This window comes from Dermochelys coriacea, chromosome 4, assembly GCF_009764565.3.
Source record: "Dermochelys coriacea isolate rDerCor1 chromosome 4, rDerCor1.pri.v4, whole genome shotgun sequence".
Taxonomy (NCBI): Eukaryota; Metazoa; Chordata; order Testudines; family Dermochelyidae; genus Dermochelys; species Dermochelys coriacea.
Window position 1 is genome coordinate 31,537,827 of NC_050071.1, and position 25,779 is coordinate 31,563,605.

Here is a 25,779-nt window from a genome sequence, read left to right on the forward strand (position 1 = left end):
TCTGCTAAATTGAATGGTGATAACCTTGTTCCTTGAGAAATGTACAACAAAACTGGACAAAACACAGGATAATATATCATAGGAAACAATCTTGCACTGGTAAGGGATGGTCTAGATAACCAAAGAGATGTAAGAAATGGAAAAGGCCTATAATTCAGTGAATATTATTGCAGGGTTTGCATGAACAAGTATACTGTACTACAGCAAATTATCAATCTATTTTAATTTTCCCACCTTTTTCCTTTCTAGGATTCCATGCTTCTAGCTGCACAGAATATAACTGAACTACAAGGTATTTTATACAACAAAGATGATGAAGACAATGGCTGTTCAAAAATGCTGCATAACATTGGAAATCCCTGTGAAGGCTTTGTAAGTTCATGAAACATGCCAATATCACACAGCTGTCAACATGTATGAGCTGTGGATCATACATACAAATACAGTGAAGGGAAAAGAGCAGAAAAATGTAGGACTCCATTAAAAATACTGAGAAAAATATAACTTTTCAGTTAAGTTTCTGTAGGAAATAAAATAATTTAAGTTACAAAAATTCCTGTCAGTTTAAGTACAATGTAAGCTGGATCAGGCCTCTGCTTAAACTAGCAGTGTTGCCAATTCACACAATTTTATCATGAATCTTATGATATCTGGTGTTTACTTAAAGCCCCAGCTCCTGGAATCATATGAATGTGTGGGAATTGCTGCTTTTCTTTACTTTCTTATGTACATTTCTATTCCTGGTGGTTGCAGAGAAAAAGATTGAAAACATGAGCTCTAACATTTAAAAAAATAATAAAACAGAAGGCAAATAAAAAAGAACCCAATATACATATAATTTTTAAATCTCATGATTTTTGCGGTCTGACTTGTGATTTTTGAATTCCTGAAATTGGCAATACAGGCTGGAGTACATCTTTCAAGGTAGGGAAAACTTCTGCCTGAAGCAGGCTCTCAAGCTAAACTAACTTTCAAGCCAGGGCAAATTTTATATCTCCTTACTCTTACCCCTCCTAAACTCCAAAAAGCCCACCAGGTTCCCTCCACCTAACTCAAAATGGAGTCCCCGTACTAACAGCATATACTCTCAGTGACAGCTCACTCCATCCCAACCAATGAAAGGACTACTAGTTATATTTTTTTTCCTAAAAGATAAGTTGTTCCATTCCAAAACCAAACCACCAAAACTGGCTCTGTAACTGCAATTCTATTTCCTTTCTAATTCCACCATTTAAAATAATTGCATTATTTAAAAGTATATTTTAAAAAATAAATAAAATGAATATAGTGAAGAAAGGAACACAGGAATCGCCATACTGGCTCGTCACAATGGTCCACTGAGTGCAGTAGGTTTTGCAATAGTGGCTGGTTTGAGATGTTTCAGAAGAAGGCACAAGAATCTTCTCAGTGGACAATTATGGCATAACCTGTGCAAAGGGGAAGTTTCTGCCTAACCTCTGTAGGTTAGAAGTTGGGCTCATGATCTGAAGCATGAAGGTTCACATCCCTTCTAAATTTTTTTTATCCTATCTAATATAACTGTAAATGTTTACAATATCCATACAGATATATTCTCCTTTTAATCCTAGTAGGAGTTTGGCAACAAGGATATCTAGAGCAATATGTTCCAGGGATTAATTATGCATTAGGTAAAAGGGTATTTTCTTTTCGAGTTTGAAACTGCTGCCTTTCAGTTTAAATAGCCCCTTGCTTTTGTATTGTGAGAGTAGGTAAATAGAGGTGCCTGATTTACCTTCTCTATCCCATTCATTATTTTGTATACCTGAATCATGTTCTCTTTTATTCATCTCCTTTGAGAACAGTCCCAGTCTTTTCAATGTCTCCTTATATGGAAGTTTTTCTATGTCTGTAATCATTTTTGTTGCCTGTCTCTGACCCCTTCTATTACTGTTATATCTATTTCTGAGGTAGTCTGACCAGAACTGAATGCAGAAAACCAAGCAAGGGCATATCACTGATTTATATGAAGGAATTACATATTTCAATCCAATTAGTTATACATCCTAACATTTTGTTTGCACTTTTGACCACCATTTCACCAGGAGCACAGATTATCATTGTGCTGTTTCATGGTTTTTTCCTGAGTACTTATAGTTGAGAACCCAGCTAGGGGGATGAATAGTTTAAATTATTTCTTTCCATGTGGATTACCTTGCATTTGTCAATACTGAATCATCTCCCTAGCCCTCTTAGTTAGGGACAAATCAAGAATAGCCTCTCCTTTTCTGTGCTCCAGAACCAACAGTTCCAATAAACAATTGTTTAAGGTGCTGAAAAATTGCTTACCTAAGCATTTATCATGGAAAGCTTTCTCCACAGAACAATTATATATCAAAGGCAGTACCAAGGTGAAACTACCATTGAACATCAGTCCTCACCTTGAGGGACCACTCCTGGGGACAATGGACAGACAGCCTTTTGCAGCCGTGGTTTTTGTTATGCAGGAGCCTTCTTTCTTGTTAGTGCATTGAGTCCAGCAATTCATTTCACAAGACTATCCAGCAGCCTTTAGATGCAATGAGTTTCAGTCATTAGCAGTCTGTGCTGGATATGAACCAATGACTTACAGGTGAAATGATCTTTAAGCCTGATACTAATCCCTTGAGCCATCCAGACACCCATAGGCATGTTTGTTTTTTTTTAAATATATTTTATTTAGCCTCCAGCACTGTGAATGTATGACTTACTTTCATTAAACTAAAGGAAACCTTACAAGAAAGCATACCACATTTTAATCAAATCAAATCTTTCTATCTGTCTGTATAGGCATTTATACTGCATCATCAGGATATTAGAGTTATCCCCAGGAAAGTGGTTGTTCCTTTATTTTATTCAGTGGGAAAGACTGCTGTTTAATTGAGACTGCACTGCCTCTTGCCTCGGATAGTCCTTCCCAGTTTAAAGGTCCCAGTCCCAATGAAGCTTCACAGTATTAATACACGTGGCTAACACAGGTGACTGGAGGCAGGAATTCCTGCTTTCTGATCCCAGCTCTAACACTCATCCTTTGTGTGCCCATTTAACTTGTCTGTGCCTCAGTTTCCCCATGAGGATAATAACAAAGCCCTGTGCAGTTAGAATTGTTACTAGGCTTTTTGATAGGGGTGCTGTCAGGCTTAATTAGTTACTGTTGGAAAGCAATGTGGGGGCTACAAATAGGTGAATGCAGTACTATTATTTTTGCTTTGTTTTTAACATTAGAACATAATTGTAAGTGCTACAAATGGAAGAATGAAGTATTTTTGTTGGACTGATTTTTTGCTTTGTTTTTCCCTTCCCAGGTGGATCAATTGGAAAAGCTGGTTTTGACCCCTCTCTCAGCTCTACAAGCCTTGTTTTCAGGCCCCCAGAAGCTTATCCAGAAGCGTTATGACAAGTTGCTGGATTATAATGGCTGCCTTGAAAGGTCAGCAGGAGATGAACTGGATCTGACAAAGAAGGACTATGAGGCTCTCAATGCACAGCTCGTGGAGGAACTTCAGGTGTTCAACAGGACGGCCAAGAAGATTGTGATGAACTGTCTGCATTGCTTCATCACTCTCCTCAGGGACACAGTGTCCTCAGCATTTCAGTCATATTCGACCATTGTGGTGCCTGTTCCGGTGAGCAGACTGTCTGTGCGCATGTGTGTGTATGGTATTTGGCCAGAGGTACTTAAAAATCCACATACATCAACCCACCCTACTGTCTGTTCTGGTGATCACAGTGGATATTTTTTCACATTTCATGTCCTTGACCCTTGTCTGCTTTGAACTTTTTTTTTTTTTTGCCAAGAATGACCCCACTGTTGTTGTTGCTGCTGTTCCTCTGGAAGTAGCAATGGCAGGAGTCAGCAGTTGCTAGCATTTTAACCCCTGTATTATTTACCGCTGCCCTGAGCAGTGTTAGACAACCCACTAGGAAGAATGCCAGCAGCCACTGGAATCCCTTCTACATGTGTGCTCCCACCACTGCTAATACTGGTGGAGCCGGGGCATGTTAGCAATGGTAGGGCAATGCTGACGTCACAAAAGCCTACTGCAGATACCTCCTTCAGAGTAAGGAACAGCTTTCTTGTTTGGCTACAATATGAGCTACATCAACACTTTTAATATTTTGAGGTGTATTTAGACAGTGCCTACTGAGCTGCATGGAAGTGTATTGATTTGCATAACATTCTATTCATACACAGCATTAATCATAACTCTAAGATATGGATCCAACACTCCATCTAAATATAATGACTGACTTGGAGTGAATATCAAACAATGCTACAGTTTTGTTGTATTTCCCCCCCCCAGAGGAGATGAGTCCTCTCTTTGACTAAGAGAGTCCAAAGGTTGTCCCCACAGTTCCAACCCCCAGCACTCTGAAGAAGCCATGTTCTCTTGGCTGACATCTGCACAAGGTTCCACCCCACTCCTTAGTAAGCCATAGAGGTTACTGTTGGGTGCTGCACTGCACTCCCTCCAGGAGAGGATCAGGCTATTTTCCACCCCCTGTCAAGCTAGAAGTGAGAATCCATGCAAGGGTTCAACACAGAGCTTTGCAATTTAAGGGGAAAGTGAGGACTTTTCCTACATGAGGAATTTTCACCAGCATAACTTGAATTGACTTTTACATTGATATAACAAACCAGTGCAAAAGACAGTGTGGACACACTTATTTCATTAAAGAGTGGCTTATTCCATTTAGCTTAAGTCAATTAGAAAACAGATTTAATTAAACCAAAATAAGCCTTCCACACCAGTTTAAATATATCAGTATAAATTTACACTTTTAGCTACCCTTGTGCAACTTCCTCCTGTAGACAAGCCCTACCTACATCATTAAAGAGGACTTTATGTTTTTGGGGAAGCTGCTTATACCAGGCATTGTTTTCACTGAGGATTTTCCCAGTATCACTTTTGAGTTTTGCTGTTTACATCATGTTTAAATTAAGTTAAACTGATAACACTTGTGTGTATAGACAAGCCCTAAACAGCAATGATTTTAAGCTCTTTGAGGCTGGGATCATACCTACTTTTATATCTGCTTGATGCCAAGCTCCTTGTGGGCCCTACCAGAAATCAAAATAATAACTCAGATTTCATGAGTCCTAGTGCTTGATCCACTAGATTAGAGCTACTGTTCCTTACCTCCCTATCCTATGTAATGTATATGAGATCTAATCTTCTTGTGTATTTGCAGCTGTCTTCCTCAAGTATCTGTGAGTTACAAAATCAGGTGATGGAAGAGTTTCACAATCTAAATTTTGTAAAAGAAAACAGCAGTGCTACATTTATTGAGAGAAAACTGAGCTTTGAAAAGAAGAAACCTGCCCCTACCCAGGTGAGTATCATGCCTTTGTCAATGAAAATTTAATGTGTGTCAAACACATCATCTTTTGATTCTCCTGGGGCCTGGGTATTTATTTGCCACACAAACTCTGCGTCGTCCTAACTACACCGACATTAGCCCTACACCTCTTGTGGAGGTGGAGTTATTATGTTGGAGGAGTAGGGCACTTACATCAGCGGGAGTAAGACGGTAGTGTAGTGTAGACACTGACGTAGTTATGTCAACATAAAGCATTTACACCCAGGCACTAACTCTGTAGTCTAGACCCAGCCTAAGACTAAGCATGCAAGTTATAGTTATTTCACTTGTTAAATATTCTCACACATATATTATGTTTGTTTTGTTTTGTGAGTGGGTTTGATGGTTTTATATAGCTAGAGCAGGAGCTGAAAAATCTACCATGGAATTCAGACATACCTAGCACACAGAGTAGTCCAGAAGCGTACTGAACTGCAGGAGCCCCACTTAATATAATAATAATTAATACCTTTCTTTTTATATAGCAAAGTCATTTCATATATCACAGTCCAGGGATTATTGGTCATATGGCTCCTGCCTTGTAATGTGTTATATGGCCTCAGTACACGTTTGCCAATTTTTGGGTTACTTCAAAATGCTTTCAGTCATTTTACATGAGAATTGTAAGTGCACTGATACAGAGAGACAAGGTGAGTTAGTAATTAATACCTCTTTTTGGATCAAATTCAGTTGGTGAAAGAGATAAGCTTTTGAGCTTACACAGAGTTCTTCTTCAGGTCTGTGATTGCTTTGTGAAAGTGTTCACCCACAGGTTTTTGTCTTTTAATAATTTTTCTGTGTGACTTCATTTGAGAGAGTAGTGATTGTCTCATTTCACTATGCTTGAGTGAATTCACAAAGAAAAATGATAAAAGACAAAAACAGTGGGTGAACACTTTTCACACAGTGATCCCTCTGTATCTGACCTCTCCGTCTTCATTCTCACAGGAAACCCGCACAACACCTTCGAAAGATGAGCCTGGGAGCTTAAATTAATAAATTTGCTAGATACTAAAAATGATGGACAGAATAAAGACCTTGGATTTATGGTTTACAATCTATAACCCACTTAACCCCCCCACCCACCTTTTTTTTCTTCTTTTCCTCCTATGACTTGGAGGGGTGTTAATGAGTCATTTCACCTTGAATGGTCCCTTGAAATATGTGTTAACTACTTATACAATCTGTTCCACCTTGTATTTAGCTGTGACACTTTGAGTACATTTCCCAGACCTGAAGAACAGCTATGTGTAAGCTCAAAGCTTGTCTCCCTCACCAACAGAAGTTGGTCCAATAAAAGATATTACCCTACCCACCTTGTTTCTCTAATATTCTGGGACCAACACAGCTACAACAACACTGCATAAACCAATACCTGACAGTTAACATCCAGTAAGTTTTTTTTTATCCTTCAGTGACTATAGTTTCAGCCATTAGTCGAACAGGTGAACACACACACCTACTGTGCACACAAAACTCACAGGCTTGAGGGCACAGTTTAGGAAATTATACTCCTCACTATCCAATAGGTATGTAATTGCATGCTCTGCCTGTTCAAATATAGATTGCTGCAATCAGACAGGGTGTGCATTAGTTTCTTTTGTACACAGCTGTTAATCCAGAAGTCTTAAACTACACTGCTCCCAATTAATAGTGTGTCTCTTTTTTCCCATTTTTAGCCTGAATCTCCACGTCAGACAGAGAGCCAGAGATCCAAGCTATTGTCCACATACAGCACAGAATCAATTTATCAAGCTAAGCGCAAATGCAATGCCACACAGGAATTTGATATTGATTTATATGAAGGTGAGCTGGTGGCTGTTGTTGAGCAAAAGGATCCCTTTGGAAGTACAAGCAGGTGGCTTGTTGACACAGGAAGTAAGTCCTTTGCACAAATATCCCAATAACAGCTTTCCTTTTGGCTATTGATTTTCTTTTCAGTCTGGGCCCATCTGTTTACCTCAACAGTTTGTAAAAAACAGGTGACTGAAAAATATTTGAAATAATTTTTCTTTTCTTTTTAATCTGATATCTAGTTCTTAAAGGGTATGTGTATTCCTCATTCCTGAAGCCCTACAATCCAGCCAAGGTGCAGAAGGATGTAGCAGAAAACAGTTTCTGTGATGACGATTTCGATAATATCAGCCTTTTTGTCTCTTCACGGCCTACCAATGATAGCAGCGCAAGAAATCTAGGACATAAGAGGAGTGACAGCAGCTCATCTAATAATAGCCTATGTGAAAAACCTGCAATTAATGGGACAGAGACTGATCATGATGTGGATGATCAACATGTAAGCATAATACATGCAGCATAATTATCTATATCTGTTTTTCCTATTCCAAATATAAAAATTGTGCACTACTGCTTACAATTTAAAGGGGCAACCTTAGTTTATAAAAGGACTGTTCTAATCTATTAGGATTCAATAGGATTTCACACAACATTCTTACCCTCCAGCTCCTCTGATGTAATGTTCATTGGGTTTTTAATGAACCACACAATGTGTGAAAAGGTAATAAATGTTTAACGGTCAAATTGTGGGATTTCTCCATAATCCTGAATTGAAAGAAGAGTGGAGCTGAAACTCCCCATGGGGACCCAATGCCTCTAGCTGCTCCTAGGCAGTAAAGCCACCTCCCCACCCTTACAAAGAGAGCCAGGATAATCCCCACTAAAGCAGCTAGTTCTGCCTTCTGCTGTTTTCATCTATTTTTAGTAAGAAGGTCATGACCATTCTTTTCTGATAAGGAACCCTATTCCTTTATCTAGAACAGGTTGCTGCAATGTGTGCCTTATAGAACATCTGGTGGTTGAGAGAACTGAAGTGCTCAAGTTAGCAGCTGCTAGATTTAAATGCCTGGGACCTACCCTAGCTCATTCTTACTTATTTAGTCTGATTCTTTTTCAGCAGTGACTTAAGGGGATGAATTTGGTTTTTCTGGTGATGTACTATGTGCCCCCTTGTGGCCATGGGTGGTGCTGCAAGCATTTTGCTCCTGTTAGCCCCCCACTTGTGGACCCCTTAAAAGAACTACACTAGTCTCCATTATGGCTCACAGCACCCCACACCTAGGGCTAGTTTAATAACAGAAAATGTTCAAGCAATCCTTAGAGGTCCCAAAATAAAGTCCATAACAATAACATAAAAATTCATACTCAGCCATGGTTCTTCTGCCATATCTATAGCTCTTCCTCTTTCCTAGGCTGCACTACTCAAAGCCACCAGTCCCAGCCTTTCAGGCTGGAGCTCAGCCCTCTAACCCTGACTTCCCTCTTTTTCACTGTCTCGGTTGTTGTTTTTGATACAGCACCCTCATTACCTGAGGCTATGGCCACCACTTTCTTCATTCATTATTGGCCAAGTTTGGGGTTTTTTTAAATCTATTCACTCTCTAGTATCCTTAAGAAAACACAGCAAGGCCTTTTTTGCACTATTCCATTTCCCTGACATTCTCACTAGTCCCTTTAGGGAAAAATTTGATTTCAAGCCAACTCAATTTTTTATAAAGAAAATTTCTTTGCCTAGAATGTTGCCAACAGTGCCAAAGAACATGATCAACAATTTCTTTGGTTTTGCACACTTTACACAGCCTGTCTTTATGTCTTTTTAATAAGTTTAACTTACCAGTAAGGCAAAATGACCTGTTAACACTTTAAAAATTACTACTTCATTTTTTCTACCATGATTGTGGAATATAAGTACTATCTTTGCTTTTTTAGCATACATCATAGAACCTTCATCCTTTTGTTTCCTTAGTTCATAGTTCTTGCCACTCCTTTGCAACCTCCTTTATGATCACATTTTTGAATTCTTGTCTATTTAAGGTTATCTTAAAATGTACCTCCTCATTTTTTTAGAGCATGTTTTGCTGTTCTGTCAGCCATCTCATTTCTAGGTATTCTACTATGTACTGGAATCCATGCTATTGTCATGAGCGGTGGGTGGAGCTCCCCTTTGGGGAGCCTAGCCCCTGGCTCCGCCCCTTCTGCCCATGGCCAGAGTCTCGAGACCCCCTGCCTCCTCTTCCCCCACCCAGAGAAGCCCTGAGCAACTCCCCCTTAGCTGGAGAAGCCCCAGGCCAGCGCAGTCTGGAGTGCCCTGCCCTCCACCCGGAGGAGCCCTGGGCTGGCCACAGTGCAGCCCAGAGTATCCCCCTCCCCTCGGCTGGTGGAGCCCCGGGCTGGCCGAAGCCCAAAGCATCCTCCCTCCCCAGCCAAGAGGAGCCCTGGGCTGGACAAAGCCGTGCCATGCCATGCCATGCCTCCCCTCCCCTCCCCAGACCCAACCCACCCAGGGGAAAAGCATCTGTTAGAAGATGCTTTTGATATGCCCCATGCAGGTTCCAGGGCGGCTCAGGAGGGGTATGTGCCTCCTCAGTGCCCCTGAACCTTCATGGGGCATAATAAAACAAAAACTTTGCTGCCAAACCCTGCAACTGGGAGTCTGGCCTATTATACTCGCTGCCCATGGCTATTGTTATAGAGACATCTGCTTGCATTATTTCCGTAGTTAGGAACATTATTTCATTTCTTATGGCATTTTGACTTTCTGAAGTTCCTGTTCTGATTGTCATCATGACTGACCAGGAATCAGATAAAATTACAGTTGCAGCCCATTGCACATCTCTTATCAATGCTCTGTACATCGTCAATACAGTCTTATCGGTACCCCATTTGTTTCCAGTTACATTTTTAAGTAAGTTCATCCAACTTTACACTTTTGTATGATATTATCTATGTGTCCTTTCCACGTTAATTTATCATCAAACATTGCTCCAAGGAACATAAACTTTTGAACTATCTGACTTTTTCACATTCTTCCCTAATTTTCTTCCTTGTTAAAAGTATTCTCTTGGTTTTTGCAAGTGAGAATTTATATCCCTATTTCCCCACTTGGAAATTCTCTGGAATGCTTAATTTGTCTTTTCCATGGCTACTCTAAGTCTTTTATGTTTAGTCCATATAGCACAGTCGTCTGTGAAAAAAGAAATACCTATTCCCATTGCATACTTTCTGGGAGGTCATTTATCATAATGGAACACAAAGTAGGGCTGATAACTCTCCCTTGTGGAGTTCCATTTGTAAGGTAAGCCTGTACATTTTTGATAAAGCTGTTCTCACTCTGACTTGTATAGTTCAAGTCCCTTATCCACCAAACATTCTACCTTTTATTCCAATTTTGACTACTTTATATAGGAGGCCTTCCCTTCTCTCCATAACATGTAATCTGCTTTTCCACTGTCTAGGCAGATTATCATGAAGTTCTTAGTCCTTATATTTTTTCATACCTCCATTTCTAGTCTCAACTGTGCATCTTCCTTTCCTGAAACCACTTTGTACCTCATTTTTCTCCAAGCATTTCACTATCTTACATTTATCATTTTCCTCCTTATTTTCCCCGATGTGAGGGCAATCGGCCTATAAGTATCTGGTCTTGTATGTACCTTGCCTGGTTCCTAACTGGTCTCAGCAAAACTTGTTTCTATTCTATTGGCAGCACTCCTTTTCCATTATATCATTATATTAACTGCAATAGAATCTTTAGACTCCCTTCTGACCTGTATTAAAGCATTTCATTACTTATATTATCTTTACCTGGTGCTCTATTTTTCCTTTTCCTAATGGCTACAATAAGCCCCTGCATACTACATTTTTAATGCATCATCAGTATATTCTCTCCCGCCATTTAACAGTTCACAGTTATCCTCAATAAACCTCCTTTTTTTTTTTCATGAAACTCATTGTTTTGAATCAGATCAGTACTGATCTTTTGGAATTCTTTTGCTAAAATGTCTGCTTTTCCTAAATTGGAGACCTCAGTTTCATTATTTACAATAAGAACAGCTATACATTTACTTTTACTTTGAATTCCATTCATTCTGTGAGTTTGCTTATATTTCTGAAAGATTTGAATCTTTGTCAATTTCCCACAGAAATTTCTCCAACTTTTTTTGTATTTTTTTTTATAATCCTTTGTGCCACCACCTTACACCTTTTATAATTCATTAAGTCTTTACTAATTGTGTGTTTTGTTTGATTGTATGCCTTATTTTTTTCCTTGATTGCTAATTTGCAATTCTCATTCCACCAGGGAACAGGGTTTCTACATTGGGGGGCCAGATCAGCTGCTGCTGTAATTCTTTTTATTATAACATCATAGAATTCTCCTAGGTTGCTACTTGAATACTTACTGCAAAAATATTCGTCACATTTAATTTCGAAAAAGTCCCAGTCAACTTTTTGAAAATTCAATCTAGTAATTCTTTCTGTGTTGTTGACATTTCCTCAACCTTGGTACACTTCCCATTTTGTCTTCTTTAAAAAATTCCCAGCTGCATTTACTCACTACGTTATTTGTTGTAGTTCCTGGATCCAAAACAGAAACAGAGCTATTCACTGAATTAAATCTAGAAGGTGCGTCTGCATTCAGTAGCACCAGGTTATGCAGATCAATAAATTGTTTTAAGCATAGTTTTCTTACTTTCCCATTGCTCATTATGACTATTATAATATCCACAAATTGTGAGTAGGTTTTCTACATTAATAACTATTTTTTCTAGTTCTAAGATAACTAATTTTTACATGGATTATAAACAAAAATCTATATATAAGTGTTTCTGTTCTGCATGGGAATCTCAGTAGCATCATACTAAAAACTTAGCTTTTGCACACCCTTTTGACATAGCTAAGTCTTTTATAAATGTACAGACCCCCTGCCCCTTCCTCTGGGGGCCACTTGATTCCTATAGAGTATATCATATCCTGGTAGATTGAACACAAGTTTACTTATTAGCTATGTTTCTTGCACACATTATCACATTCCTCTCCATACATTATTAAACTATAAGGATTCCAGCTAAGGATCATTGAAACCTTTAATAAGCTGTATTATTGCCTTCATTTAAAAGTGGGTGAATACGGTCTGTGGAGAGATTGCCTATTTTTAGATATTTTTCTGCTGCTTTTGCTATGATTTTAATCCTTTCATTTTTTTCCTCCACATCTGCAAGATGCAGTTAATTACTTCTTAATGAATGTTATAAACTTCCCTTTATAAGCAATATATCATCTACCATTCCTCTCACACTCTCCTCCCTGCCCAGCGATGTGTTCTGCTGCCCATGTACATCTTTTCTCTTACTTACATATTTTTCTTTTTTTATTTTCTGCAGTGCTTACCTTTTGGCAGCCTCAACATATGATAATTTTTGAATAATTATAATTGTTTGTATTTCTCTAGCTCCTTCTCCTACTGTACATCCTTTATATGCAGCACTGTGCAACTAGGTTCTGTTTCTTCCACCTCTTTGTTCCCTTACAAATGGCTGGTGCATGTCTAAATTTCTAACAATCATAGCTCTTCACAAGGGTGGGGAAGGGAAAATATAGAACAATATATACCACAGTTGGATCCTAGAAAGGATCATCCCTCCATTAAGCATGTCAGGTGGTATAATACTCAGACCCCGTCTGTGGGGTTGCTACTCAAGAGCCTTACCCACTGCACCACCAAGTCAGAGGGACCTGCAGCTAACATCTCGCTGTCAGAGGCTACACCTACTTACTCAGCTGGGTCCAGTGATTGGCAGCAGACTTCTGCTTGGACACCACACAGGCATGAAGCTTTCTGCTGCTGTCCCACTCTATGGCTGAGCAACTAGTTGTTGGGCTTCCTGCTGAACAGACTCCTGAGTCCAAGTTCCTGCTGCTGGTTCCTCACCCTAATTCCAGTGACTCCAACTTTACCCTTGGTGTCTCATCTCACTCCAATTCTGTCTTAATCCTTGGTGTGGCTATTGATTCTGACCCTAGCATTGACCTCTTTGGCATGCCTCCTTACTCTGGCTTTGATCTATGGTATGACTTTTGAATCTGACCCTGATGCTGCCCCTGTTTCTGACCATTAGGTCAGGCTACCCCATTATGACTGACAAAGTGTTATGTGTACAGCTGTAAATAAAATGGCTGGTTTTCTCCCACTAAATAGTCATTTAACAAACAATACTTTCTTTGCCTATTGTCTTTTTTATAAAAAGAAAAGCAGTACTTGTGGCACCTTAGAGACTAACAAATTTATTAGAGCATAAGCTTTCGTGAGCTACAGCTCACTTCATTGGATGCATTTGGTGGAAAATACAGAGGGGAGATTGATATATACACACAGAGAACATGAAACAATGGGTTTATGATACACACTGTAAGGAGAGTGATCACTTAAAATAAGCCATCACCAGCAGCGGGGCGGAGGGGGGAAAGGAGGAAAACCTTTCATGGTGACAAGCAAGGTAGGCTATTTCCAGTAGTTAACAAGAATATCTGAGGAACAGTGGGGGGTGGGGTGGGGTGGTGGGGGAGAAATAACATGGGGAAATAGTTTTACTTTGTGTAATGACTCATCCATTCCCAGTCTCTATTCAAGCCTAAGTTAATTGTATCCAGTTTGCAAATTAATTCCAATTCAGCAGTCTCTCGTTGGAGTCTGTTTTTGAAGCTTTTTTGTTGAAGTATAGCCACTCTTAGGTCTGTGATCGAGTGACCAGAGAGATTGAAGTGTTCTCCAACTGGTTTTTGAATGTTATAATTCTTGACGTCTGATTTGTGTCCATTCATTCTTTTACGTAGAGACTGTCCAGTTTGACCAATGTACATGGCAGAGGGGCATTGCTGGCACATGATGGCATATATCACATTGGTAGATGCGCAGGTGAACGAGCCTCTGATAGTGTGGCTGATGTGATTAGGCCCTATGATGGTGTCCCTGAAGAGATATGTGGACAGAGTTGGCAACAGGCTTTGTTGCAAGAATAGGTTCCTGGGTTGGTGGTTCTGTTGTGTGGTGTGTGGTTGCTGGTGAGTATTTGCTTCAGATTGGGGGGCTGTCTGTAAGCAAGGACTGGCCTGTCTCCCAAGATCTGTGAGAGTGATGGGTCGTCCTTCAGGATAGGCTGTAGATCCTTGATGATGCGTTGGAGAGGTTTTAGTTGGGGGCTGAAGGTGATGGCTAGTGGCCTTCTGTTATTTTCTTTGTTGGGCCTGTCCTGTAGTAGGTGACTTCTGGGTACTCTTCTGGCTCTGTCAATCTGTTTCTTCACTTCAGCAGGTGGGTATTGTAGTTGTAGGAATGCATGATAGAGATCTTGTAGGTGTTTGTCTCTGTCTGAGGGGTTGGAGCAAATGCGGTTATATTGTAGAGCTTGGCTGTAGACAATGGATCATGTGGTATGATCTGGATGAAAGCTAGAGGCATGTAGGTAGGAATAGCGGTCAGTAGGTTTCCGATATAGGGTGGTGTTTATATGACCATCGCTTATTAGCACCGTAGTGTCCAGGAAGTGGATCTCTTGTGTGGACTAGTCCAGGCTGAGGTTGATGGTGGGATGGAAATTGTTGAAATCATGGTGGAATTCCTCAAGGGCTTCTTTTCCATGGGTCCAGATGATGAAGATGTCATCAATGTAGCGCAAGTAGAGTAGGGGCATTAGGAGACGAGAGCTGAGGAAGCATTGTTCTAAGTCAGCCATAAAAATGTTGGCATACTGTGGGGCCATGCGGGAACCCATCGCAGTTCCGCTGGCTTCTACATCCATAGTGGCTAGGATGGTGTTTTTAGGAAGATCACCAATGGACTGTGTCTGTGCGGATTTGTTCTTGTGCTTTTTCAGGGTGTTTCTTGAGCAAATGCTGTAGTTTCTTTTGGTAACTCTCAGTGGGATCAGAGGGTAATGGCTTGTAGAAAGTGGTGTTGGAGAGCTGCCTAGTAGCCTCTTGTTCATACTCCGACCTATTCATGATGACGACAGCACCTCCTTTGTCTTTTTGATTATGATGTCAGAGTTGTTCCAGTGACTTCCTGAGGAAACTACAGTCCATTGGTGATCTTCCTAAAAACACCATCCTAGCCACTATGGATGTAGAAGCCCTCTACACCAACATTCCACACAAAGATGGGCTACAAGCCGTCAGGAACAGTATCCCTGATAATGTCACGGCTAACCTGGTGGCTGAACTTTGTGACTTTGTCCTCACCCATAACTATTTCACATTTGGGGACAATGTATACCTTCAAGTCAGCAGCACTGCAATGGGTACCCGCATGGTCGCACAGTATGCCAACATTTTTATGGCTGACTTAGAACAATGCTTCCTCAGCTCTCGTCTCCTAATGCCCCTACTCTACTTGCGCTACATTGATGACATCTTCATCATCTGGACCCATGGAAAAGAAGCCCTTGAGGAATTCCACCAGGATTTCAACAATTTCCATCCCACCATCAACCTCAGCCTGGACCAGTCCACACAAGAGATCCACTTCCTGGACACTACGGTGCTAATAAGCGATGGTCACATAAACACCACCCTATATCGGAAACCTACTGACCGCTATTCCTACCTACATGCCTCTAGCTTTCATCCAGATCATACCACACGATCCATTGTCTACAGCCAAGCTCTACGATATAACCGCATTTGCTCCAACCCCTCAGACAGAGACAAACGCCTACAAGATCTCTATCATGCATTCCTACAACTACAATACCCACCTGCTGAAGTGAAGAAACAGATTGACAGAGCCAGAAGAGTACCCAGAAGTCACCTACTACAGGACAAGCCCAACAAAGAAAATAACAGAACGCCACTAGCCATCACCTTCAGCCCCCAACTAAAACCTCTCCAACGCATCATCAAGGATCTACAACCTATCCTGAAGGACGACCCATCACTCTCACACATCTTGGGAGACAGGCCAGTCCTTGCTTACAGACAGCCCCCCAATCTGAAGCAAATACTCACCAGCAACCACACACCACACAACAGAACCACTAACCCAGGAACCTATCCTTGCAACAAAGCCCGTTGCCAACTCTGTCCACATATCTATTCAGGGGATACCATCATAGGGCCTAATCACATCAGCCACACTATAAGAGGCTTGTTCACCTGCGCATCTACCAATGTGATATAAGCCATCATGTGCCAGCAATGCCCCTCTGCCATGTACATTGGCCAAACTGGACAGTCTCTACGTAAAAGAATGAATGGACACAAATCAGATGTCAAGAATTATAACATTCAAAAACCAGTTGGAGAACACTTCAATCTCTCTGGTCACTCGATTATAGACCTAAGAGTGGCTATCCTTCAACAAAAAAGCTTCAAAACAGACTCCAAGGAGAGACTGCTGAATTGGAATTAATTTGCAAACTGGATACAATTAACTTAGGCTTGAATAGAGACTGGGAATGGATGAGTCATTACACAAAGTAAAACTATTTCCCCATGGTAATTCTCCCCCCCACCCCACCCCCCACTGTTCCTCTGATATTCTTGTTAACTGCTGGAATTGGCCTACCTTGCTTGTCACCATGAAAGGTTTTCCTCCTTCCCCCCCCTGCTGCTGTTGATGGCTTATCTTAAGTGATCACTCTCCTTACAGTGTGTATGATAAACCCATTGTTTCATGTTCTCTGTGTGTGTATATAAATCTCTCCTCTGTTTTTTCCACCAAATGCATCTGATGAAGTGAGCTGTAGCTCACGAAAGCTTATGCTCTAATAAATTTGTTAGTCTCTAAGGTGCCACAAGTACTCCTTTTCTTTTTGCGAATACAGACTAACACGGCGGCTACTCTGAAACCTGTCTTTTTTATATCCTCCTCAGACAATCCTAGTGGCACTCCATACGTCACCCTCTTGCTTCAGTCAGGAATTTAGCCAGTTGATGAGTAACCTTCATTTTCTCTAAGGTTACATTTTTATAAGTTTTTCAGCTTGCTCCTTATGTGTACATTTTATCAATAGAGCTCCATCCTGCATTCTTTTAGCTTTTTATACATCACCAACACTTTGTTTTATCCATTCTGCCATTTTGGTTGGGTTAACATCTCCTATTTTCACATCTTCTGTCACTGATTTGACTATTATGAAATGTTGACTTTTATCCTGTTTTTCATTTAATTACTTCTTTAAATTCTGATATATTGAGTATTTTTTTCCCCTTTCTCCTTATCTAAGGCCATTCCTCATCCCCCTACTTCTTCTCCTTCGTAGACCAAGGCAACTTTCTCTCTCCTCACATCCTCCATTGTCAGTTTCAGTGTTCAACCTCCTTACAGCTGGGGGCCAGCCGAAGCAGCTGTAGCTCATCTTTGTTCTGAGGGAGAAGGTAGCCTATATGCTGCCCCTTCACCAGAAAATTCCTTTTGATACACTGAAAGAGAGGGGAGCCCTAACCCACACTATAGGGCTCCTGACACCAGGCCCTTAAAGGAACAGTGTCCTGGGATTTTCCTCCCATTCTACTCCTAATTCCCTGGGATCACTTCCCTTCTTCTGCTACCAGGCCATTTTCTGGACCTTTGTTCATTCCAACTTCCTGGAATGGGGTCTTCTGTCCCCATCTACTCTTACAAGGCGAGAATACCCTGTTACAGCAGATTTTGTTGGGTCTTTTTGTTGAAATTATCAAGTTTATTTCGTATGAATTGCCTTTTTTATATAAAATGTACCACTTCTGAGTACATTTTATATATTAAAATAAATTAGTGGGACATAATATTGTTAAATTGTATCAGTTCAGGTTTCATTTCTGCTGGTTGGTTCTTTTTTCAGACTTTCTATGCTGTTTATGCATTTCAAGCAAGAAGCCATCAGGAACTCAGCCTTCAGGAGTACCAGCGGGTTCGGATACTCCAGTTTTCTGACCTGAGCGGCAATAAAGAATGGTGGTTAGCAGAAGCCAAAGGACAGAAAGGATATGTACCTGCTAATTACCTTGGAAAGATGACATATGCATAGGAACAGAAAGGATTGTTAGGACCAGTTTCTCTGAAATAGTGACTCATAGTCAAAATAATAATCTGTTCTAATTTACAGCAAGCAGAGTGAACGCACAAGTGATTTATAACCCAGCTATAATATCTGGAGAGGTACATAGGCTACACTGAGAACTCCTGCATGCTAAAAACCATTACTTTGTCAAGACCTGAGGAAGAGGAAGTGTTTAACAAGATTCTCTCTGATGAATGTCCTGGAGAGCTTGCTATTTCTTTACTCATTCATTCACTCTCTTAGTACTATACTTCATAAGTCAGGAGTTAACACATAAATAAAAAGCACAGCTAAACGTATACCTTTCTAGGAGTGCCTCTCCAACATACTTAGCAAATAATATGTGAACCCAAGAGAATTAACCTTGGAAAAGGATAAATTGTGTCATCAGAATAGCCGTAAAGACTCTATTGTTCAGATTGAGATGACTATTCCATCCCAACTCCCTATTAATTCTCAGAACTTTACTTTTGGGCTGTGAACATTTACAGGAAGTCCATGGAGTCATTTATCAATTATTAGAGATGAAAAAAGTTGTCTTTTAAGAACATTGTCCTTTTTGGTACTTGATCACTCAAAAAGAGCTGTTTTAAAACTTAAAACCTGGCAAGTACCTAACTTTTACTCAGAAAAGTGCACTTTGCCAAATTTGGAATAAAAAAAATTGGTTGAGAAATAAGCAAGTTATCTTTTGATAATGACATATTTAGTATGCACAATGTGTAATTTTTCATAACTTAAATCTGTACCATATAGCTCTAGATATATGCCCCATTAATATGTTTATATTTGGAGATCTGCACATTGACAAATCCTGATTTTTTTGCAATTATTAGACTTTAAAATAAAATCAAGTGGTGACTTCATTTGAATGCCTTATTGCAGTGGTTTCCAATCTGAAGTCTGTGGACCCTTAGGGGTCCCCAGACTATGTCTAAGGGGTCTGCGAAAGATGACTATGAAAATAAAGTTTCAGATTCCAGAAAAGGCATTCAGTTTTTCTGATCAATCAAAAGTATGTGACTACTCCCACCTACAGGTCAAAACCTGGAAGTGTTGTTGTTACCATAGAAGCCCACAGTTTAGTGCCCGTTCTCACATTGCGTCAAATGCTGTGCTGAGAGCACATGCAACATTTATAGTTGAATTCTGTTCAGTCAGTTTTCAGTCTAAGACTTCAGTGGTACGGTTCATGGACCACAGATTGAATTTTCAGAAATTTCACCTCCATTTAACATTTTTTAGTGGACCACAAATAAAAAAAGTTTGATAACCACTGCTTTATTGCATATGTGACCCCTTTGGGGGTGCATGACTAATCATTGAGACAACAGCCTTGAGGAAGTGCATCTAGGTGCCAGGACTCACAGTGTGGCACAGTATCTCCTTCAGATGTTTCTATTAATCTTGGACTATATGACCATTAGATTGTACAGTGGAAAAAACTTAATGTATTTGACTGTGCAATAATTAGATTTTCTAGTGTTTGCAGGATTAGGGGCCAACCTTTGATCACTAAAGTAGCTTTAAATACTTTGATATCACCAGTGAATACAGAAATACAAAATTATGTGGAAAGAAGTGATCACTGCAGTACTGCTCTTATAGATTCCTATTAATTACACATGGAAATCAATGGAAAGACTCCTATGGACTACCCTAGTCATCAGATAAGACCGTAGCCCACCTCTGACCTGAAATGGTGACCTACTAACATAAGCCCCTGTCAGGTATTTTCTGTCCCACAACATCATTGATGACTGACTGTGATAGTGACAATACTATGAAAATTGATTATCAGCCTTCATAGTCAACTATACGTTTAGGCAACAGTCATAATAAAGCCACTGACTGCAAGTTTCCTGCTCCCCGAGCCCAAATGTAGCATTTAAAGATAAAATGAATGAAACCATTTAATAGGATTCAGAATAAAAGGAGACTACCAGCGAAAGAAGGATGAGAGAGGTTAGGATTGTTCATGAAGTGCAAACAAAGAGGTCTCTTAAAAGAAAAATCTAGCTTTAATTTTTCCAAGGGAGAGAAACTTGTTGAATTCGCAGAAGAGGAAAGGTGTGGCAGGTCATGGAAGAACTTTAGCGCTCTGTACATTGTATGACAGAAATGGCTTGAGAAAAGTTCACTAGTGTGGACATACAGATTTTGGTATTTGAACTTCTGTGATCGATCACAATCCAAATGATAAATAATTAACGATGTGGTTACACTGCCTTATTTGTGATGCACAGGATTGTACCTAGCTGTTGCAATTTCCATTAGTGGAATGTGCCCATCCCTTCAACAAATGTTACCATCCTATTCGATCCGTTCAGAATGCAGTTGATATTGTAAATAATATTGTCTTTCTGTCAAGTAAAAAACAAAAAAACCTTTGGGTCGACTGTTATGTCAGCTTGCTGCTGCGCAACCTTCATTATATTTAATGGGGACTATGGGGCTCAAAACCTTGTGGGTAGAGCTGAATATACTCCAATAAATAAATTGCACTAATTTTGCACTTAAAACCAAAAAAAGGTTTGTTATTGGAAAGATCCCCCACAAGAAGTTTCTCAGCATGTCTTATATTTCAGAATATCTTAATTAGAGAAGATCTGCTATCTGCAGTAGCTGAAAAGTGTTTTAAAGTAGCTGAATTGTGTGTAATAGGCTTAATAAGCTCCTACAAGCACAGTGATGAAGCTTTGTATGCTCAGGACTGTAGTTAAACGAAAGAACTAGGGAGCAAGATATTTAAAAGGGACTAGTGATTTTGGATGCCTCAGTGTTCGGGTGCCTAGCTTGAGCCACCTTAAAGGTCTCTGAATATCAGCCATTTTTCAGGTGTCTCAAATTGATATAAAAAAATTGCAGCCAAAATCACTAGTCACTTTTGAAAATCTTGGCCTAAGTGTCTTGATTTCACAAGGAATGAAGGACTGTACTTAGTATTAAAAGATGGGCTTTTCAAAGGAATCTGAGGGAGTTGGACACCTAAGCCCTACTGAATTTCACTGGGATTTGGGAGCCTATTCCCTCAGGCCCTTTTGAAAACTCCAGCCTTAGCTGCTGGTGCACAGAATATATTTTGTATATTTTAGGATAAAAATAATCTATATAGCTTGAATTATATCCGCTTTCTTCCATCAACCACAATCACTTTGGAGTCACAAAAAGTTTCATTTGTAATGTACTCCGTATTGACTGATGGGACTGGCTTTGATCATTTCTGAAACCTTGTTCAGTTTTAACTATTATAAATGAATGAAAATATATTTATTTTTCCAACTTTTATCTGTTTTTAAAATAAATTCAAGCCAAGAGCATTGCCAAGATGATGATGATAAGCTGTCCGAATTAATACCTTGCCTACACTGGAGGAATTTGGCAAAAATTCTAATGGGACCTGCCTAAAGCAGATCTAGTTGAGACAGTGCTTAAAACTCTAGATACCCATGTACATTAGGGTTCCCTATATTGCTAACATCAGTGGAAGCGAACTGGTTTTAGTAAAGGTGTGATGGGGGGAAAGGCAATTTTTTTCTAATGTAGACATGACTTCATTATTCCAAGGGCGTACTCCTGTTAATCAATGACAAAACTTTCATTGACCTCAATGGAGTAAGAGTAGGCTCCAGTTTAGTAAACCAATAAGGCACCAATCCTGCAAATACTTAAGCACAGCACTGTACTTACTTTAAATCAAGGGGATTATGAACTTGCTTAAGTGTTTGTCGAACTGGGCGCCAATGTTGTCACAGTGTTTCTTCTTCGATAGAATTTTTTTTTTAAAGTGATGCCATTGTGCTCTGCACAGCAATTTCAAGCCCAGTAGATTCCAAAGTCAAAAAAAGCCAGGGAATCAAGTTTTATCTTTGGTAACCACCTACTGGACTATCTTCCTTTTGTTTGGGGTATTTGTGGTCCCTGTCCTAGACAGGATATTATTCACTTTTTCTGGGAAAAAAACATTGAGAATTATTCCTTGCAATACTTGTTTTTAAATTAATACATTTCAGTGTGTTAGCATCTATGTGGAAACTTCAAAAACACTCCTGCTTTACTTTATGAAAGCTCAGAAAAAATGCACATAATAGGCCCAGTGTGTGTGGGGTTGGGTTTCCTATATGAGAAAGGGCTGCAGGAATAGACTCAATAATTGCAATAGAAAATATTATGACAATGCTGAGTGAATCCAGATTTATTATTGTAAATTCCATTTATAGCAATCTTGTTTGCACACAAATTTTTAAATTCTCCTTTAAAATTATTGTAATAATAAAGATATATTTTTGCACTTTTGTGTTGTCTTCTTTTAAAAATAATACATTTCTGCCTGAAGCATGGTGTCACAATAGAACATAAATCCAAGACCTATTTTCCGTTCTGTTATCAACTGGAGATAATGTTGTGATCACGATGGTAGCAGAGCAGAGGAAATGAACAGTTGCTTCAAACAGATAATACACTGCATTTGTCTATATCTATCTATCTTATCAATCTATCAGTATTTATAAAGTTCCATTTAGGCACTGAACAAAGTTTACACTGAGAAAACTGCTGGGGAGCAGTTAGTTTGGTTCTGTCCTTCCCTAGTTGTAATCTAGGCTCCTGATTTGTGAATATTATTAGTTCTGTTTTACTCTAGGATCAATCATGAGTTGTAATAGCGAAAAGCATGTTTCACTCCCAGCTTTCACAGAACTTTGTGCCAGATTCTGATACACTTACTCACAATGAATAGCACTTTGCACCGTAAGATTCCCAATTACTTCCTGCAGAACCACTTATAAAGTAGCATTCAGCGAAAGCAAAGTGATCAGAATGTGGCCATTTCTGAAGAATAAGCCTCCCAACACCTCTCAGAGGAAGGAAAATAGTAGACCACCTATTTATAAGATGGATAAGCTAAAGCCACAGCCATACTACAAATGCTTTGCCAGTATAGCTCTATTGGTATACTTGTACCAGCAGAGCTCCCTATTGCAGACCCACCTAACGTAGACAGATGGTGTTTTACCTGTCAGTATAGTAATAGCACCTCCCCAAATGACTATGCCAAAAGCAGCACTCTGCTGTTGGCATGACTACAACTACACTGGGCGTTTTGCTAGCATAGCTATGTCGGCTACAGGGTGAGTTTTTTCCACATCCTGACCACACAGCTATGCTGACAAACATTTGTAGTGAGACCTGGACTAAGGCAGAGAGATGCTGTTACTTCTAACCGACACAGTAATCAAAGTCTACCTAGAACCTCAAAGTCCTGGTCTCCAGTCTCTAAATAATAGATCACACTTTATGACAGTTCTGGAGCCTTGTACTTGTCATGGAACAGATTCCTTGGCCGGTAAGGAACGTTCCATTGAACAACACTGTAAAATGAACATTCCCTTCTTGCAGACAGGTGGAATTTTAATTCCTTCTGTCCTGACTATGCTTCCTAAAGCAGAGAAGCCAGTGTTTCCTGCATTCTATTGTTTTCCAACAGTTTGTGTGTGATGAGTTCAGGTTAAGCATTTGCCCCAGGCCAGGTCTATACTAGAAACTGTTGATGATATAATGTCAGGGGAGTTAATCTTTACACATTTATACCAGCAAAACGCCTTCCTAGTGTTGATGCAGTTACATGATCAAAAAAGTCCTTTTGCTAGTATAGCTTATTTCATTTAGGAAACTGGTACAATCTATACCAAAGAACTCTTTTGCTGATACTATCTGTCTCTCTACTGGTGGGGTTTACTGGTATAGTTATATCAGCAAATTCTTTCGAAGGTAGACCTGGCCTGATAGATGGGAAGAGACAGACTTGTATTAAGGATTTAATATTATTATTAAATAATTTTAATTAATATTAATATTAATTAATATTCCAAAAAGAAAGAGAAGAGGGGCAACTTAGCACCAACTCCCTATCAGATAATACAATTGTAACAGCATTAAACTATACCTAGGTGAGCTGCTTTAGTGGTATTTCAAATTGGGTTACAGAGTAGCAGCCGTGTTAGTCTGTATTCGCAAAAAGAAAAGGAGTACTTGTGGCACCTTAGAGACTAACAAATTTATTAGAGCACAAGCTTTCGTGAGCTACAGCTCACTTCATCGAATGCATTTGGTGGAAAAAACAGAGGGGAGATTGATATACACACACAGAGAACATGAAACAATGGGTTTATCGGACACACTGTAAGGAGAGTGAACACTTAAGATAAGCCATCACCAGCAGCGGGGGGGGGAAGGAGTGAAACTTTTCATGGTGACAGGCAAGGTAGACTATTTCCATCAGTTAACAAGAATATCTGAGGAACAGTGGGGGGTGGGGTGGGGGGGGAGAAATACCATGGGGAAATAGTTTTACTTTGTGTATTGACTCATCCATTCCCAGTCTCTATTCAAGCCTAAATTAATTGTATCCAGTTTGCAAATTAATTCCAATTCAGCAGTCTCTCGTTGGAGTCTGTTTTTGAAGCTTTTTTGTTGAAGGATAGCCACTCTTAGGTCTGTAATCGAGTGACCAGAGAGATTGAAGTGTTCTCCAACTGGTTTTTGAATGTTATAATTCTTGATGTCTGATTTGTGTCCACTCACTCCTCTACGTAGAGACTGTCCAGCCCGACCAATGCACATGGCAGAGGGGCATCGCCGGCACATGATGGCATATATCACATTGGTAGATGCGCAGGTGAACGAGCCTCTGATAGTGTGGCTGATGTGATTAGGCCCTATGATGGTGTCCCCTGAATAGATATGTGGACACAGTTGGCAACGGGCTTCGCCACAAGAACCGGTTCCTGGGTTGGTGGTTCTGTTGTGTGGTGTGTGGTTGCCGGCGTCTACATGCTTCAGATTGGGGGGCTGTCTGCAAGCAAGGACTGGCCTGTCTCCCAAGATCTGTGAGAGCGATGGGCCGTCCCCCAGGACAGGCCGCAGATCCCCGATGATGCGCCGGAGAGGCCTCAGCTGGGGGCCGAAGGTGATGGCCAGCGGCGCTCTGCCACTTTCCTTGCTGGGCCTGTCCTGCAGTAGGTGACCCCCGGGCACTCCTCTGGCTCTGCCAATCTGCTTCTTCACTTCAGCAGGTGGGTATTGTAGTTGCAGGAATGCATGATAGAGATCCTTCAGGTGCCCGTCTCCGTCCGAGGGGCCGGAGCAAACGCGGCCATATCGTAGAGCTTGGCTGTAGACGATGGATTGTGTGGTATGATCTGGATGAAAGCTGGAGGCATGTAGGCAGGAACAGCAGCCAGCAGGCCTCCGACACAGGGCGGTGTTTATGTGACCATCGCTTATTAGCACCGTGTGTATATCAATTATTATACACTGTGTGTATATCAATCTCCCCTCTGTTTTTTCCACCAAATGCATCCGATGAAGTGAGCTGTAGCTCACGAAAGCTTATGCTCTAATAAATTTGTTAGTCTCTAAGGTGCCACATGTACTCCTTTTCTTTTTGCAAATTGGGTTAGTTATCTCAAACTAGCTAACAAAAACAAATAAACTGTACATTTTTTTTCTTTCTAGTCCAGACAAACCTAAAGCAAATCACATAATTTGAAGTTTCAAGGTTTTGAGCCCTCATGTTTATCCTTGAGCAAAA

The 25,779-nt window shown here is 40.2% G+C and overlaps 1 protein-coding gene and 1 long non-coding RNA gene across 2 annotated transcripts in view; one reads left to right on the forward strand and one right to left on the reverse strand.

The window, feature by feature from the left end:
- Window positions 1-22,260, forward strand: part of ARHGEF38 (Rho guanine nucleotide exchange factor 38) — a 57,054-nt gene extending 34,794 nt beyond the window's left edge. Inside the window, exons 9-14 of the mRNA XM_038400640.2 lie at window positions 250-372; window positions 3,303-3,623; window positions 5,191-5,331; window positions 7,038-7,236; window positions 7,395-7,651; window positions 17,970-22,260. Of these exons, the coding sequence (XP_038256568.2) occupies window positions 250-372; window positions 3,303-3,623; window positions 5,191-5,331; window positions 7,038-7,236; window positions 7,395-7,651; window positions 17,970-18,155 (1,227 nt within the window). The 3' untranslated portion in view covers window positions 18,156-22,260. The remainder of the gene's footprint in view (window positions 1-249; window positions 373-3,302; window positions 3,624-5,190; window positions 5,332-7,037; window positions 7,237-7,394; window positions 7,652-17,969) is intronic.
- Window positions 11,454-24,013, reverse strand: LOC122459947. Its single transcript, XR_006280937.1, has 3 exons — window positions 22,730-24,013; window positions 13,670-13,677; window positions 11,454-11,464 (listed from the first exon to the last, which is right to left on the reverse strand). It is a non-coding gene; the product is annotated as an uncharacterized LOC122459947 (long non-coding RNA).
- Window positions 24,014-25,779: the final 1,766 nt, after the last annotated feature.